Source organism: Arachis ipaensis, chromosome B10 (assembly GCF_059453495.1).
Source record: "Arachis ipaensis isolate K30076 ecotype BB chromosome B10, ASM5945349v1, whole genome shotgun sequence".
Lineage (NCBI taxonomy): Eukaryota > Viridiplantae > Streptophyta > Magnoliopsida > Fabales > Fabaceae > Arachis > Arachis ipaensis.
The window spans coordinates 57,627,892-57,646,241 of record NC_142435.1 but is presented as its reverse complement, the minus strand read 5'-3'; the positions used below and the strand labels follow the sequence as shown (position 1 = coordinate 57,646,241).

The 18,350-nt window shown below is 38.3% G+C and overlaps 1 protein-coding gene across 1 annotated transcript; it reads right to left on the bottom strand.

Moving 5' to 3' along the window:
• Positions 1–15,430: 15,430 nt before the first annotated feature.
• On the bottom strand, positions 15,431–17,160 carry LOC148580171 (uncharacterized). The gene is made up of 3 exons (XM_088491746.1): positions 16,664–17,160; positions 16,238–16,318; positions 15,431–15,875 (listed from the first exon to the last, which is right to left on the bottom strand). Exons 1-3 carry the CDS (start codon positions 17,158–17,160, stop codon positions 15,431–15,433), a joined length of 1,023 nt encoding a protein of 340 aa, XP_088347872.1.
• Between the last annotated feature and the right edge of the window lie 1,190 nt (positions 17,161–18,350).

The window sequence follows — 18,350 nt, the reverse complement described above, 5'->3', positions numbered from 1 at the left end:
TAGTTCCTACAAGAACAGTTACAGGGTGGCGCATGTGTATTGACTACAGAAGGCTCAATACAGCCACCAGAAAGGATCATTTTCCTTTACCATTCATAGACCAGATGCTAGAGAGACTAGCAGGTCATTATTTTTACTGCTTTTTGGATGGCTATTCAGGTTATAACCAAATTGCAGTAGATCCCCAGGATCAAGAGAAAACTGCATTTACATGTCCATCTGGAGTATTTACCTACAGAAGGATGCCATTTGGGCTGTGTAATGCACCTGCAACCTTTCAGAGATGCATGCTCTCGATCTTCTCTGATATGGTGGAAAATTTTCTGGAAGTCTTCATGGATGACTTCTCAGTATATAGAGACTCATTCAGCTCTTGTCTTGATCACCTAACACTAGTTCTGAAAAGATGCCAAGAGACTAACCTGGTTTTGAACTGGGAAAAATGTCACTTTATAGTGACTGAAGGGATTGTCCTTGGGCATAAAATTTCAAAAAAAGGAATAGAGGTAGATCAAGCTAAAGTGGAAGTAATTGAAAAATTACCACCACCTGCCAATGTTAAGGCAATCAGAAGCTTTTTGGGGCATGCAGGATTCTATAGGAGGTTTATAAAGAATTTTTCAAAAATCGCAAAACCTCTGAGCAATCTGCTAGCTGCTGACACGCCATTTGTGTTTGACACAGAGTGTTTGCAGGCGTTTGAAACCCTGAAAGCTAAGCTGGTCACAGCACCTGTTATTTCCGCACCAGACTGGACATTATCATTCGAATTAATGTGTGATGCCAGTGACCAAGCCATTGGTGCAGTATTGGGGCAGAGGCACGACAAGCTCCTGCATGTCATTTATTATGCTAGCCGTGTTTTAAATGATGCCCAGAAAAATTACACAACCACGGAAAAGGAATTGCTTGCAGTGGTTTATGCCATTGACAAGTTTAGATCATACTTAGTAGGATCAAAAGTGATTGTGTACACTGACCATGCTGCTCTTAAATATCTACTTACAAAGCAGGATTCAAAACCCAGGCTCATAAGATGGGTGTTTGACGTTAAGATTTTTGCCAGTAAAGAATTTCATAAAAACAGTTGCGTTGTAGATATAGTCTCTAAACCAACCAAAATCCCTTCGTACAAACGTTTTGGTTGTCACAAGTAACAAATCCCTTAAAAATTGTTAACCGAGTATTCAAACCTCGGGTCGTCTTCTCAAGGAACTGCAAGGAAGTATGTTCTTATTATTGGCTATAAAGGTTGTAATCGGGGTTTAGAAGGTGAGAAGCTAGTGATTTAAATGACAAGTAAAGTAAATGGCAATTAAAATAAATAAAACTATAAAGCAAACTTTTGGCAAGGTAAGAGAAATTGGAAGTCCAACTTAATTATCTCTCTCAACAATAATGAAAGTTGAATCTAAATTCCACTTAGTTAACCTTTACTAAAGTAAAGGAAAGTCAAGGGACTAATTAGTTTGACCTTCGAATCCTATTTATTTCCTAAGAAAAAGTTGGGATTATTGAAGTTCAGTTCAATTAGCAAGATAACGATTATCAATTATGCTGAGTTTAATAATGTTGAGTTACTTATTTCTTAACCAAGACCAAAAAGGGAAAAAGTAAAATTGTTGGAATAAAAATGTCCTTAGATGGGATGCAATAATAACTTAAATTAAAGAGAACAATAATAAACTGAAATACCTCAAATAATCATTAATTCAAATAATAATCTGTAACATAGAATAATTCATAAGCCAATTGGGCAACATCTGTAGATACGAATAAAAGCATTAAAGTAAAAGTAGCATAGAAACATAAATTAAAGTAAATATTAAACTTGGATCGAGAGTCACTCTTAAAAACTAAGAGAAGTCCTAAATCCTAATCCTAAGAGAGAGAGGAGAGAACCTCTCTCAAACTAAATCTAAATCATGGAAAGTAATAAAAATGCGAGCTCTCCCTGAATGGATGCATTCCCTCACTTTATAGCCTCTAATCTGTGTTTTTTGGGCCAAAAACTGGGTCAAAAATAGTCCAGAAATCGCCCCCTGCGTATTCTGGTACGTTCAGGTCGCGGACAAGTGACGCGGAGGCATCGTCCATGCGGCCGCACGGATTGAAGTTCGCAGATGCGACGCGTTCGCGTAGATCACGCGTTTGCGTCGCCTAGCCTCAGGGAAACTATGACATATTATATATCAAATAGAAGCCCCGAACGTTAGGTTTCCAATGCAACTGGAACCGCATCATTTGGACCTCTGTAGCTAAAGTTATGGCCGTTTGAGTGCGAAGAGGTCAGGCTGGACAGCTTAGCAATTTCTCCAACTTATTGTATTCCTTCCACTTTTGCATGCTTCCTTTCCATCCTCTGAGCCATTCCTACCCTGTAATCTCTGAAAACACTTAACACACATATCAAGGCATCTAATGGTAATAAGATAGGATTAATATTAGCAAAGATAAGTCCAAAGAAACATGTTTTCAGTTATAGCACATAATTAGGAAGGCAAATGTAAAACCATGCAAATAGTATGAATAAGTGGGTAAAGAGTAGATAAAACCCACTCAATTGAGCACAAGATAAACCATAAAATAGTGGTTTATCAGTGTTGCTTCTGCAAGAGTTTGATATAGAAATAAGAGACAGAAAAGGGATAGAAAACCAAGTGGCTGATCATCTGTCCCGGATAGAGCCAGTAGAAGGGGCGTCCTTTCCCTCTGTTGAAATCTCTAAAACCTTTCCGGATGAGTATTTATTTGCCATTCAGGAAACACCATGGTTTGGAGACATTGCAAACTATAAAGCTGCAAGGTTCATACCCAAGGAGTACAGCAGACAATAAAAGAAAAAATTAATTACTGTTGCAAAGTATTACTTGTGGGATGAACCCTATCTCTTTAAGAGGTGTGCAGACGGAATAATCAGAAGGTGTGTTCCTATAGAAGAAGCACAAAAGTTCTTATGGCATTGCCATGGGTCACAATATGGAGGACATTTCAGAAGTGAGTGAACAGCCACCAAGGTCCTCCAATGTGGCTTCTACTGGCCTACCCTCTATAGAGATTCTCGAGAGTTTGTACGTAATTGTGACAGTTACCAGAGAGCTGGTAATCTGCCTCATGGTTATGCCATGCCTCAACAAGAAATCTTGGAGATAGAGTTATTTGATGTATGGGGTATTGACTTCATGGGGCCTTTCCCACCATCATACTCAAACACTTATATTCTGGTTGCAGTCAATTATGTATCTAAATGGGTAGAGGCCATTACCACACCCACTAATGATACTAAGACAGTGCTGAAGTTCCTCCAAAAACATATCTTCAGCAGGTTTGGTTTCCCTAGAGTACTAATCAGTGATGGGGGCACTCACTTCTGCAACAAACAGCTTTACTCTGCATGGTCCGATATGGAATTAGCCACAAAGTGGCAACTCCATATCATCCACAGACAAATGGGCAAGCTGAAGTCTCTAACAGAGAACTAAAAAGAATCCTAGAACGGACTGTAAGTACCCGTAGAAAGGCTTGGGCAAGAAGCTTGGATGATGCTCTGTGAGCTTACAGAACAGCATTCAAGACTCCTATAGGGACCTCTCCATACCAGCTTGTGTATGGTAAGGCCTGTCATCTGCCCGTGGAACTGGAATACAAAGCCTACTGGGCAACCAGATTCCTAAACTTTGATGCCAAATTAGCTGGAGAAAAAAGATTGCTCCAGCTGAATGAGCTAGAGGAATTCAGACTCACTGCTTTCGAAAATGCCAAGCTTTACAAAGAGAAAACAAAAAGGTGGCATGACAGAAAGCTGTCATCTAGAGTCTTTGAACCAGGATAGAAGGTTCTGCTGTTTAACTCTAGGCTCAGGCTATTCCCCGGGAAACTAAAATCCCGGTGGAAGGGACCATATGTGATTACAAGTGTGTCACCATATGGCTATGTGGAGCTTCAAGACATTGATTCTAATAAGAAGTTCATTGTTAATGGACAGAAAATCAAACATTATCTTGAAGGTAATGTTGAGCAAGAATGCTCAAGGCTGAGGCTAGATTAAAAAGCTCAGCAAGGTCCAGCTAAAGACAATAAAGAAGCGCTTGCTGGGAGGCAACCCAGCCATTAGCAAAACTCTTTCTGTTATTTTATTTTATTCTATTCTTTATTTTATTTATTTTTAAAGCATATAAGTTCAATATTAACAAGGTAAAGAATCAATTGCATAAGTTCACAGGGCTACAGAAGGATTCAGAGCACAAAACAGGAAAAAAGAGCTCACTGGCAAGAAAGCGCCAGTAAGAGGCACAATTGGGCGTTAAACACCCAAAAGGAGCATCTACTGGGCGTTTAACGCCGGTAGAGATAGCCATTTGGGCGTTAAACGCTAGAAAGAAGCAGCTTCTGGGCGTTTAACGCCAGATTTACAGCATCCTGGGCATTCAGAAAAACGCCCAGTGACAAAGGAGTTTCTGGCGTTTAACGCCAGCTAGAAGCAACAGCTGGGCGTTAAACGCCCAGACCAAGCACCAGTTGTGCGTTAAACACCCAAAACATGCAGCAGTTGGGTGTTTAATGCCAGGATTGTGGGGAGTAGGCAATTTCATTTTCAATTCAAATTTTTTTCCATTTTTTATGTTTCAATGCATGATTTCTTGCACAAACATGTTACAAATCCTAATTTTTCAAATCCTTTTTCAAAAGATATCAAATGTATCTTAATTCATAAACCCCTTTTTTTATCCTCTTCAAATTATTTTCAAACCCTTTTCAAAACAAATCTATCTCTTTTCCTTCTACAATCTTTTCAACTCATCAATATCTTTTTCAAATCTTCACAACATCTTTTTCAAAACAAAGCTATCTTTTTCAAATATCTTCCATATTATTCATATCTTTTAAATTTTAAAGTGCATCCTTTTCCTATCATAGTTATCTTTTACAAATCATATCTTTTATCATATCTTCTTCAAAATTTTTGAAAAACCAACCCCCTTCCCTTTAAATCCTAGTTCGGCCTCCCTCCCCACCTCCACAATTCGGACTTAGCTCTCCTCATATCCCTCTCCTTTCTTTTCTTTTTCTTGAGGACAAGCAAACCTCTATGTTTGGTGTGTTTATCCGTGATCACTAAGCCAATACCCACCAAGATCATGACTCCTAAGGGAAAACAAACCAACTCAAGAGGCAAGAAAGAGAATATTCCAAAACCACTTTGGAATCAAGGGAAGTTCTTAACCAAAGAACATTCAGACCATTACTACAAAATAATGGGTCTAAGTTCAGTGATCCCGGAAGTTAAATTCGATCTGAAAGAAGACGAATATCCGGAGATCCAAGAGCAAATTCAAAACAGGAGCTGGAAAGTCCTAGCTAATCCTGAAACAAAGGTGAGAAGAAACATGGTTCAGGAATTCTACGCAAATCTGTGGCAGACGGACAGGCAGAGAATAGCGGGAACCGCATTCTATAACTGTAGAACTCTGGTTAGAGGGAAGATTGTTCACACGCACCCTGATAAAATAAGGGAGATCTTCAAGCTGCCTCAACTGCAAGATGACCCAGACTCCTTTAATAGGAGAATGATGAGATCAAACCTGAACTTGGACAAGATCCTAGAGGACATATGTCTCCCTGGAGCTAAATGGACAACCAACACAAAGGGTGCCCCAAACCAAATCAAAAGAGGAGATCTCAAACCAGTCGCCAGAGGCATGCTGGACTTCATTGGGCGCTCTATATTGCCCACTAGCAACCACTCTGAGGTCACCATCAGAAGAGCCATGATGATTCATTGCATTATGCTGGAAAAAGAAGTGGAAGTTCATCAGCTGATTGCTTGTGAGCTTTACAAGATTGCAAACAAGAACTCCAAAGATGCCAGATTGGCTTATCCAAGCTTGGTCTCTCTGTTATGTAAAGATGCTGGGATAAAAATGGGAGTAGATGAGTACATCCTAGTTGAGCCACCAATCACCAAAAAGTCTATGGAAGGACAACAAGTGCAGGACGAACCCATCAAGAGGAGAGCACAGGAGATCCTCCCGGAAATCCCTCAAATTGAATACTGGGAGCACCTAGAAGCATCTATCACCAACTTGCAAGAAGCTGTGGATCAATTGAAGGAAGAACAGCGAAATCAAAACAGCGTGCTCTATAAACTGCTTAGAGAACAAGAAGAGCAAGGGCGTGAACTGAAGGAACTGAAGCGCCAGAAGCTATCTCTTGAAGGGCCAAGCACTCCACAGACTAAAGAGGCATCCACCTCCCAAATTCAAGGTTGTTAAGTTCTAATCTTAGCCTTAACTCTGTGATAATTGTTCTTATTAGAAATTCACCTTAGAAGTTATATATGAGTAGTAGTAATTAGTATCTCTATTTTGATTTTATCTCCAATTAAGCTATAATTTATTTTTCTCATCATCATCAAACATGAATAAAATAGCAGATTTTTAGAATAAGGAGGCAATATTTTTTCGAGTTCTTAATAAGGAAAATTCTAATTATCTATATGTGGTGGCAATACTTTTTGTCTTCTGAATGAATGCCTGAATAGTGCATGTTTTTTATATTGAATTTTATGAATGTTAAAATTGTTGGCTCCTGAAAGAATGATGAACAAGAGAAACGTTATTGATGATCTGAAAAATCATGAAATTGATTCTTGAAGCAAGAAAAAGCAGCAAAAAAAAAAGAAAGAGAAAGAAGAAGAAGGAGCACTAGAAAAAGCCAGTAGCCCTTAAAACCAAAAGGCAAGGGTAAAAAGGATCCAAGGCTTTGAGCATTAATGGATAGGAGGGTCTAAAAGGAATAAAATCCTAGCCTAAGCGGCTAAACTAAGCTATCCCTAACCACGTGCTTGTGGCGTGAAGGTGTTCAGAAGCAAAAAGTGAGATGCCAAAACTGTTCAGAAGCAAAAAGCTACTAGTCCCACTCATCTAATTAAAATCTGAGCTTTACTTAAAACTCTGAGATATTATTGCTTTTCGATTTATCCTATTTTATTTGTCTAGTTTCTTGGGGACAAGCAACAGTTTAAGTTTGGTGTTGTGATGAGCGGATATTTTATACGCTTTTTGGGGGTAATTTCAGGTAGTTTTTAGCATGTTTTAGTTAGTTTTTAGTATATTTTTATTAGTTTCTAGGCAAAATTCATATTTCTAGACTTTACTATGAGTTTGTGTGTTTTTCTGTGATTTCAGGTATTTTTTGGCTGAAATTGAGGGAGCTGAGCAAAAATCTGATTCAGGTTGAAAAAGGACTGTAGATGTTGTTGGATTCTGACCTACTTGCACTCGAATCAGATTTTCTAGAGCTACAAGAGTTCAAATGGCGCGCTCTCAATTCCGTTGGAAATTAGACATCCAGGGCTTTCCAGCAATATATAATAGTTCATACTTTGCTCAAGGATAAATGACGTAAACGGGCGTTCAACGCCAGTTTCATGTTGCATTCTGGCGTTAAACGCCAGAAACAGGTTACAAGTTGGAGTTAAACGCCAGAAACACGTTACAAACTGGCGTTTGACTCTAGAAACAGCCTAAGCACGTGTAAAGCTCAAGTCTCAACCCCAGCACACACCAAGTGGGCCCCAGAAGTGGATTTCTGCACTATCTATCTTAGTTTACTCATTTTCTGTAAACCTAGGTTACTAGTTTAATATTTAAACAACTTTTAGAGATTTATTTTGCACCTCATGATGTTTTTAGATCTGAACTTTGTACTCTTTGACGGCATGAGTCTCTAAACTCCATTTTTGGGGGTGAAGAGCTCTGCTGTGTCTCGATGAATTATTGCAATTATTTCTGTTTTCTATTCAAACACGCTTGTTTCTATCTAAGATGTTCCTTCGCACTTCAATATGATGAATGTGATGATCCATGACACTCATCACCATTCTCAATCTATGAACGCGTGCCAGACAACCACTTCTATTCTACCTTCGATTGAATGAGTATCTCTTGGATTCCTTAATCAGAATCTTCGTGGTATAAGCTAGAATCCATTGGCAGCATTCTTGAGAATCCGGAAAGTCTAAACCTTGTCTGTGGTATTCCGAGTAGGATTCAGGAATTGAATGACTGTGACGAGCTTCAAACTCACAAGGGTTGGGCGTAGTGACAGACGCAAAAGGATCAATGGATCCTATTCCAGCATGAATGAGAACCGACAGATGATTAGCCGTGCGGTGACAGCGCACCTGGACCATTTTCACTGAGAGGACGGATGGTAGCCATTGACAACGGTGATCCACCAACACACAGCTTTCCATAGGAGGAACCTTGCGTGCGTGAAAAAGAAGACAGGGGGAAAGCAGAGATTCAGAAGACAAAGCATCTCCAAAACTCCAACATATTCTCCATTACTGCATAACAAGTATTTATTTCATGCTCTTTTATTTTTCGCAATTCAAACTAATAATCATAATTAATCTCCTGACTAAGATTTACAAGGTAACCATAGATTGCTTCAAGCCAACAATCTCCGTGGGATCGACCCTTACTCACAATTTCATGCACCAGTTTCCCACTTGGGAGTGGCGCCTAGCGTGTGGTGAGGTGCCAACCCCTATCTCTTCAGCTTCTTCTGAATTTTGAGTTCCAAAGTGTAAGTACACTTTGACTCCCTGATAATCCCCAATTTTGTGGTTTATATTGTGTAGAATTTGAGGGGTTTTGTCAATATTTCTCACACTTATTCACAAGAATTGCATGATTTTGTGTTTTCTTCCTAATATTACTTTATGATGGAAAACATGCTTCTTTTGCCCTAGAATTGCTACATTTCGATCCTCTTTTATTACCATTCGATGCTGTAACGTGTTTGTTGAGTGATTTCAGAATTTATAGGGCAAGAATGGCCTAGAAAAGAGAAAGAAAGCATGCACAAGTGGGTGCGGACAGCTGGAAGCGGTGTGCAAAGATCGGCGCATCCGCGCGGATTATAGAAATTAACACCGACGCACGTGCGCACATGGCACGCACGCGTCGATCGCAAAATCAATAAGCGCGCACGCGTGCATGGCGCGTACGCGCGACAAGCTGCACGTGAACTCATTAAAGGAAATCGTGCCTGGCGATTTCTGAGGCTCAAGAGGCCCAAATTCAAGCTGGTTCTGCATGGAAAGGACCCAAGGATGCTAGGGGAAAGGGGAGGATCATTCCTTCACACTGAGACATAATTTTTAGCTAGTTTTTTGTTTTTGTTCTTCTAGAGAAAGAAACCCTTGTTCTTCTCTAGATCTAGTTTGATTTGATCTTTCCTTATTGAATTCTGAATTGGATCTTGTTAATTACTAGTTTTAATTGCTTAATTTGAATTCCTTAGTATAATTTTGTTTAGATCTTGTGTTAGATTTATGTTTTCTTGTTACTTGTCATTTTCTACCCATTTTGTGAATCCTATGGATCTTGAATTGTTAATGTTACATTGATGATTTTCATGATTAATTGTGTTATTTGAGTGAATTTACATTGATAATTGTTAGTGGGTACTTGTTAATTTCAATTTAATTGCAATTTGAATATGTCTTTTAGTAATGCTTATCATGTGTTTGATGAAATGTTTCCTTTGATTATGGAGTAGTTCTCTTTACTCTTGGCCTAGGCTAAGGGAATTGGGTAAACTTGAGTCATTGGGTCTAATGGATTTGATGATTTGGGAACCCTTAGTGGTCAATTTGATAACCATTGACACTAGCCTACTATTAAGTCAATTAGTGGCTAGGTTGGACCTTATGGGTTGATGTTGACCAAACCATTTAATATACTTCAAGTATAGAAGTAAACTTAATGAGTTTGATTCCTTATAATTGTCAAGATACGGTTATTAGACAAGGATGGTGACCCCAATTCCCATGCTTAGCCAAGAGTTGCTTTTATTATTCTTATTTGAAAATCTAAAAATCCTAATTGCTTTGTGATAAACCCCAATTTTGTGGTCTATCTTGTGCTTAATTTGGGGGATTTTATCACCTTTTCCCACATTTATTCAATGAAATAGCATGGTTTTGCAATTCTCCCTTGATTTGTGCTTACATGTGAAAACATGTTTTTTAGCCCTTAAAATAGCTAAATTTAATTCACTTTAATTCCATTCGATGCCTTGATGTATTTGTTGAGTGATTTCAGGTTCATAGGGCAAGTATTGGATGGAAGAAGTGAGGAGAAAAGCATACAAAGTGGGAGAACTCAGGAAGAAATGAAGGAACCGTAAAGCTGTCAAGTCCGACCTCTTTGCACTCAATTGACCATAACTTGAGCTACAGAGGTCCAAATGAGGTGGTTCTAGTTGCGTTGGAAAGATAACATCCGGGGCTTCGAAATGATATAAAATTTTTCATATGTTACTTCGCCCTCAGGGGCGCTCACGCGCCATGTACACGTGCGCACCGATGTTGTCCGTGGCCCACTAAAGTGAAATCGCCCCCATCGATTTCTGAAACACTTTAGGCCCAACCCAACTCATTTCTAATGCTATTTCATGCAGAATTCAAGCTTGGGCAAAGGGGGAGCAATTGTTTGTAGCATTAGCATCATGTAGCTTAGTTTCTAGAGAGAGAAGCTCCCTCTTCTCTCTAGAATTAGGATTAGAATTTCTTAGATCTAGGTTTAATTCATGCTTTGATTTACTTTCCCTTTACAATTCCTTGTTCCTCTACTCTTCTTCTCTCTAATTTTGTATTTCATTCTTATGATTCTCTACTTTTATGCTCATGCACTTTTGTTTCTTCTATTTTCATTTCAATGCAATTTATGTTTTCATGTTCCTTTATTGTTCATTTGATTTGTTGTTGTTTAATTTCTTGCAATTGAATACTGTAGATTTAATTTCCTTGCACTTTTTACTATGCTTTGCTTTTATTCCTTCTAAGTGTTTGATAAAATTCTTAGTTGGATTTTAGAGTAGAATTTTGTGCTCTTGGCTTGGGAAGGTAACTTAGGAACTCTTGAGTTACTAATGTCCAAGTGATTGACAATTGGGAGCCATTAACGCTAGATCTCACCAATTGATTAGGTGTAGAACTAGGACTTATGGACTTGGATTGACATAGCTCATTTGACTTTCTTTTATTAGTTAGAGGATGACTTAATGGGGTTGATCCTTGCCAAGACATTTGTAGCTATTAGTTTACTTCCTTGTCATTTATCTTTCATGTCTCTTATCAAAAATCCCAAAACATACCTCATAACCAATAACAAGACACTTTATTGTAATTCCTAGGGAGAATGACCTGAGGTTTAAATACTTCGGTTTACAAATTTAGTGGTTTGTACTAGTGACAAACACAATTTTTGTATGAAAGGACTATTGTTGGTTTAGAAACTATACTTTACAACGAGAAGTCATTAGTGGAATTCTAGACCACACAAAAGTTCGTTCATCACTTTGTCTTAGTTATAGTTATTTGTTTAGTTTTAGAGTAGAACTATATTTGATGTTATCTTATTAGTTTGGAATTGCTCACATCTTGCTTTAGTCACTTGAATTAGTTCCTTGCATTTTAGGATTACTTGCTTCTTAGGATTCTTAGTTTAATTTCTTGCTCATGACTTGCAACCCTGGAATTCTAACCAATGTTGATGCATATGTTTGCCCATTTCTTGTCAGACGACCTGAGGTTTGAATACTTCGATTATTTTTATTGGGGTTGAACTTGTGACAACCAATTCCATTGAAATTTGATCGAGAGTTATTAGTTGGTTTGGAACTATACTTACAACGAAGTTCTATTTCTATTAAGAGAGATTCTAGACCGCCAATAACCATCGCCATCACTCCCTGACTTGATGAGTGATGAGTCCATATTTTTCGATGTATTTTGGCTTGATTTGAATGGATTCTAGCACATGAACTCACACTTAATCACCAAAATAGCATACTTTTGTGTTTGGTCCCTAATTTGATTCTAAATGTGAAATCATGCATTTTAATGCTTAGATTAGTGATTTTTAATTCCACTTTTAAGTCATTTGATGTCGTGATATGGTTTATGAGTGATTTCAGGCCTTAGAGACAAGAATGGATGGCTAAAAATGGAAGAAAGCATGTACAAGGGAAAAAACATGAAGAAAATAAGGAAAAACACACACGGTGAAGTGTGCGTTCGCATAGCCCTACGTGCGTGCGCACAAGCGAATATTTCTATGTGTGCGTGCGTATAAGTACCTGTGTGTACGCACAGGTCAACTTTCAGCCGAGTGTGCGTATGCACACGGCACACGTCTGTGCATCCGCACAGGTCCCTGCACGTGATTGCATTAATGAAACACATGCTGCACGAATTTAGAGGCCTTTGGCTCATTTTTGGAAAGCTGAAATGCTGAATGGCAGTGCTATATAAAGGGGAATTCAACACTTATGACGGGAGCTCACTTTTAAGTAGGTTTTTGTTAAGTTTTTCATAGTATTAGGAGTAGGAGTACTGTAGAGTAGAAAGCTCTCCTAGGGTTTAATTTCCATCTCCATTGTAGCATTTTATAGCAAGCTTTTCTTTTGGATTTTGCTTCTTCAATTGTAAGTACTCTTGATCTTGTCTTTAATTACATTACTTTTGTCTTTATTTTCTTATGGTTCAAGTTACTTTGTTCATACTTGCAATTTTATGTTTTTTTGAAATTTTGATCAATGAATTTAATGTTTCATGCTTTCTTTATACTTGATTACTTGTTCATATTTGGTTTTGTTGATAGTTGGTTATAGATCTCTATTTTTCCTTGCAATTTCCATGTTTTATTTTTATGCACGCAAGGTGTTTGTGAAAATGCCAACTTTAGATTTTGAGTAGATTTTCACACCTTGACTTGAGATTTGAGTTCCTAGGATACTAGAGCGTAATATCCGACATTTAGTGGTAACTCTAGGGTAGTTAGTTGACTCTTGTTTCTATTGACGCTAGCCTTTTATCAACTAGTTTGGTAAGTTGGTTAGGACTTATGGATTGAGGTCAATTATGCTTGCTTGACTTACTCCTCGATGGTTGGGGTTAACTAGGTGAGATTGACTCATCATACTTATCATAGTTGTGGTTATGGCAATGATAGAATTCCTTGGACCCTCAATTCCCAAATCAAGGCTTCTTTTATGCATTTTCACTAGTTTTGATCTTACCTCCTCTTTATTTGCATTAATTATAATTTTGAGCATCTCTTAGTTCTTTTATTACTTAGTTTCTTTAATCCTTCATTCTTTAATTCAAAACCCCTTTTGTCCTCTTAACAACCGAAGGAGAAACATTTCGATTGTGTCCAAGGGAGAACGACCCGAGGTTGAAGTACTCTTGATCTCAGTTATTTGATTTGAATTTAAACATTAGATTGATGGTCAATTGTTGGGTTTGGACTATACTTACAATGGACAAATTCTACTTTTAGTGTGAAAATTCAAACCCGTACCATTGGCCTTCGTCAATGAGCTATCAATGTCATGTGGGCCCCTCTTTTTTCTGAAAACCCAAATTGAAACCCCCATCAGTAATCAGAATGAAATTGCTTCATATTCTTCTAGCTAAATGGCATTTAGTAGGTGTCCTTTGGACACCAAACTTAGATTCACGGCATGTGGTAATTGGTTTCATAATTAGACTTTATTGTGTGCATTATGAATGGAATAATTTTAATTCATATTCTTCCACTTCCAATTCATACGTACACAATAAAGTACTCATTTATGCACCCACCAATTGCCTTCGAACATGAATGAATTGGGCTATATGTAAGAAGTTATTATGATGGTGGCCACACCAAACTTAATTTTTGGCTTACTCCCAAGGTTAATCCAATTAGTTTGATGTAAGCTCAAATTAAGTGGGTTAGTGGCCACATCAAACTTAGCTCTTTAGCTAGTTTTTCAACCCAATAAACCAACCTCAAATAGTGTAACATGAAACTTTACAATCCTAGTTAACTAGAAAACTATGAGCAAAAACAAATCAAAGGACTATCAACTAATTAACAACTGAAATTGAAAATCAAACAATCCAAGTGGCTAAACATGTACTAGAAGGCATGAAATCGAAAGGATATGAGTGTTGGGGTGCCTCCCAACTAGCACTTCTTTAATATCATTAGCATGACGATTCTCCCTCTTCAGCTGAGGGTGTAGTTCACTCTTTGTTCATCCAATTAGTCTCCCAAATAGTGCTTAAGCCTGTGGCCATTGACAGTGAAGGTTCTTTGTGTCTTCTCCTCCATAAGATCTACATGACCATCGGAAGAGGCTTTGAGGATTGTGAAGGGTCTAGACCATCTTGACTTTAGCTTCCTTGGGAAGAACCTGAGCCTTGAGTTGTATAATAACACCTTTTGGCCTTCTACAAACTCTCTTCTTGCTAGCTTTTGATCATGCCATTTCTTTGTATTCTCCTTGTAAATTTTGGCATTTTTATAAGTTTGAGATCTGAATTCTTCTAGCTCATTGAATTGTAGTAATCTTCTTTTTCCAGCAGTTTGATTATCAAAGTTTAACATCTTTAGAGCCCAAAATGCTCTATGTTCAAGCTCCACTGGTAGATAACAAGCTTTTCCAAACACCAATTAGTATGGAGACATACCAATAGGTGTCTCGAAAGCTATTCTATAGGCCCATAATGCATCATCTAGCTTCTTGGACCAATCTTTTCTTGAGTTTCCAACAGTCTTCTCAAGGATTCTCTTGAGCTCTCTATTTGAAATTTCAGCTTGATCATTGGTTTGTGGATGGCATGGAGTTGCTACCTTGTGCTTGACACCATATTTTAGGAGGAGTGTCTCAAGTTGCTTGTTGCAAAAGTGAGTTCTCCCATCACTTATAAGAGCTCTAGGAACTCCAAACCGGCTGAATATATTCCTCCTCAATAAGTTGATCACCACTTTGTTGTCATTTGTTGATGTAGCTATGGCCTCTACCCACTTTGACACATAATCTACAGCCACTAGTATGTAATTGTTTGAGTATGAAGGTGGGAATGGTCCCATGAAATCAATTCCCCAAATATCAAACAACTCCAACTCCATAATGAATCTCTGTGGTATTTCATTCTTTTTGGGTAGGTTCTGAGCTCTTTGACACTCATTACACCTTATCACAAACTCTTTAGCATCCTTGAATATTGTAGGCCAAAAGAATCCATATTGCAACACCTTGGCGGCAGTCCTTTCTCCACTAAAATGTCCTCCATAACTAGATCCATGGCAATGCCAAAGGACCTCTTATCCTTCCTCATGGGAGGTGCATCTTTTTAGAATACCGTCAGCACTTTTCTTGAATAAGTAAGGATCATCAGAAATGTAGTGCTTGGCATCATTGATGAGCTTTCTTCTCATGTGCTTGTTGATGTTAGATGGTAGCTACCCAATAGCCTTGAAATTGGCTATATCCGCAAACTAGGGAGCTTCTTGGATCATCATCAACTGTTCACCCGAAAAGCTCTCATTCATTGCAAGGTTGTGTGCTCTATCTTCCTCATTTAGGATTCTTGATAAGTGATCAGCCACTTTGTTCTCTTCCCACTTCTATCCTTAATCTCAATATTGAATTCTTGAAGTAGCAAGACCCATCTTATCAGTCTAGGCTTAGATTCTTGCTTGGTTAACATGTACTTAAGAGCTGCATAATCAGTAAACACAATGACTTTAGAACCAATAAGATATGATCTAAACTTATCAAATGCAAAAACAGTGACAAGAAGTTCTTTCTCTGTGGTGGTGTAGTTCATTTGATTCTCATTAAGAACCTTGCTAGCATAATAGATGACATGCACTAGTTTATCTCTCCTTTGTCCTAAAACAGCACCAATAGCAAAATCTGATGCATCACACATCAACTCAAAAGATAAATCCCAGCTAGGTGGTGCTATAATAGGTGCAAAAGAAAGCCTACTTTTTAACTCCTTAAAGGCTAGCATACATTCTCTATAAAAAACAAAAGGTACATTAGAGACAAGTAAGTTACTTAAAGGTTTGGCAATCTTTGAAAAGTCTCTAATGAACCTTCTATAAAACCCAGCATATCCTAAGAAACTTCTAATTGCTTTGACATTACAAGGTGGGGGTAATTTCTCAATCACTTCCACCTTAGCCTTGTCCACCTCTATGCCTTTCTTAGAGATTTTGTGACCAAAGACCACCCTTCGGTGACCATAAAATGATACTTTTCCCAGTTTAAGACTAGGTTGGTCTCTTGGCATCTCTTTAGCACCACGGTAAGATGGTGTAAGCACTTAGAAAATGAATCACCAAACACAGAGAAATCATCCATGAAAACCTTAATAAACCTTTCAATCATGTCAGAGAATATAGAGAGCATGCACCTTTGAAATGTGGTAGGTGCATTGTACAATCCAAAGGGTATTCTCCTATATGTAAAGACACCATAAGGACAAGTAAAGGAAGTCTTCTCTTGGTCTTTGGAGTCTACTACAATCTGATTATAGCCTGAGTATCCATCTAAGAAATAGTAATATTCATGTCCAGCTAGCCTTTCCAACATTTGATCCATGAAAGGTAGGGGAAAATGATCCTTTCTTGTGGCTTCATTGAGCTTCCTATAATCTATGCACATGCGCCATCCAGTCACTGTTCTTGTTGGTATTAATTCATTTCTTTCATTTGGCACAATAGTGACTCCTCCCTTCTTAGGAACTACTTGCACTGGGCTCACCCAAGGGTTATCTGAGATTGGGTATATCACCTCTACTTGCCACAACTTCAGCACTTCATTTTGCACCACTTCATTCATTGTTGGATTTAGTCTTCTTTGTGGTTGTCTTGAAGGCATAGCACCTTCCTCAAGAAGGATTTTATGCATGCACATTGAAGGACTAATCCCCTTTAGATCTGAAAGTGTCCATCCTATGGCATCCTTGTGTTGTCTCAACACATTGATAAGCTCCTCTTCTTGCTCTTTACTCAAGCTTGAGTTGATGATAACTGGATATGTGTTGTTGTCACCCAAGTAGGCATACTTCAAGCTTGAAGGCAAGGTCTTCAACTCCAATTTTGGTGCTTCCACTTCCTTATTGCTTGCCTTGTCTAACATGATTGAACCTTCTATGATTTCCTGTGGTATTTCACCACATGATGCTTGTTGATCTTGCTCCATTGATTCCCCACATTGTTCTTCTTCTAGAACTCCTTGAACTAGCTTCTCCATTGTGTCCACCATCATGCATTCACCAATGGACTCTGATAAACCCATATTTCATGAGTTCTTTTGTGCTTAATTAGAGTGATTTATTCAACTCTTCACCTACTTATTCACATTAATTGCATGGTTTTACTTTCCCTTCCTTATTATGTCATATTGTGAAAAACATGTTTCCTAAGCTTTAAAATCAATTAATTTAATTACCTTTATTTCCATTCGATACCATGATTAGTGTGTTGAGTAGTTTCAGATTTTCTAAGGCAGAATGACTTAAAGGATGAAAAAGGAAACATACTAAAATGGAAGGAGGAAGCAAAACGGAGCTTTAAGGAAACTGGTATCGACGCGATCGCATGGATGACGCGATCGCGTGCCAAGCATGAATCAGAAGCGACGCGGCCGCATGACTGACGCGACCGCATGCCTTAAGCAGAACACATATGACGCGGTCGCATGACTGACGCGACCGCGTGGCAGGGAAAGGCTCCAAATGACGCGACTGCGTGACCCACGCGGACGCGTGACAGGCCCACATATCAGAATTTACAGAATGCGCCCCCAGCGAATTCTGAAGCCCTTTTTGGCCCAAATCCAAGTACAGACAGCATAGACCAGAGGTTATAAAGTGTGGGAATGCATCCATTCAAAGGGAGCTCGCATATTTTACCTTTCAATGATTTAGATTTAGTTGAGAGGGAGATCTTCTCTCTCTCTCTTTTAGGATTTAGGATTTCTTCTTGTTTTAAGAGTAACTCTGGATCCCAGGTTTAATGTTCTTTTATTTTAGTTTTACTTTTATCTATTTATTCCAACATTTGAATTGATTATTATAATTTGATCTAAGAATTCTTCCATGTTACAGACAGTTATTTGAATTAATGATATTTGAGGTATTTTCAGTTTATGATTGCTCCCTTTGATTTAAGTTACCATTAATTCCCATCTAAGGATATTTTTATTATTCCAGCAATTTTACTTTTTCCCCTTTTGGTTCTGGTTAAGAATTTAGTAACTCAACAGTTATTAAACTCAACATAATTGATAATCGTTATCTTGCTAATTGAGCTGAACCTAAGTAATCCTAACCTTTTCTTAGGAAATAAATAGGATTCAAAGGTCAATTCAATTAGTCCCTTGACTTTCCTTGCCCTGGTACAGGTTGACCAAGTGGAATTAAGATACAACTTTCATTATTGTTGAGAGGGATAGCTAAGTTGGACTTCTAATTTCCCTTATCTTGC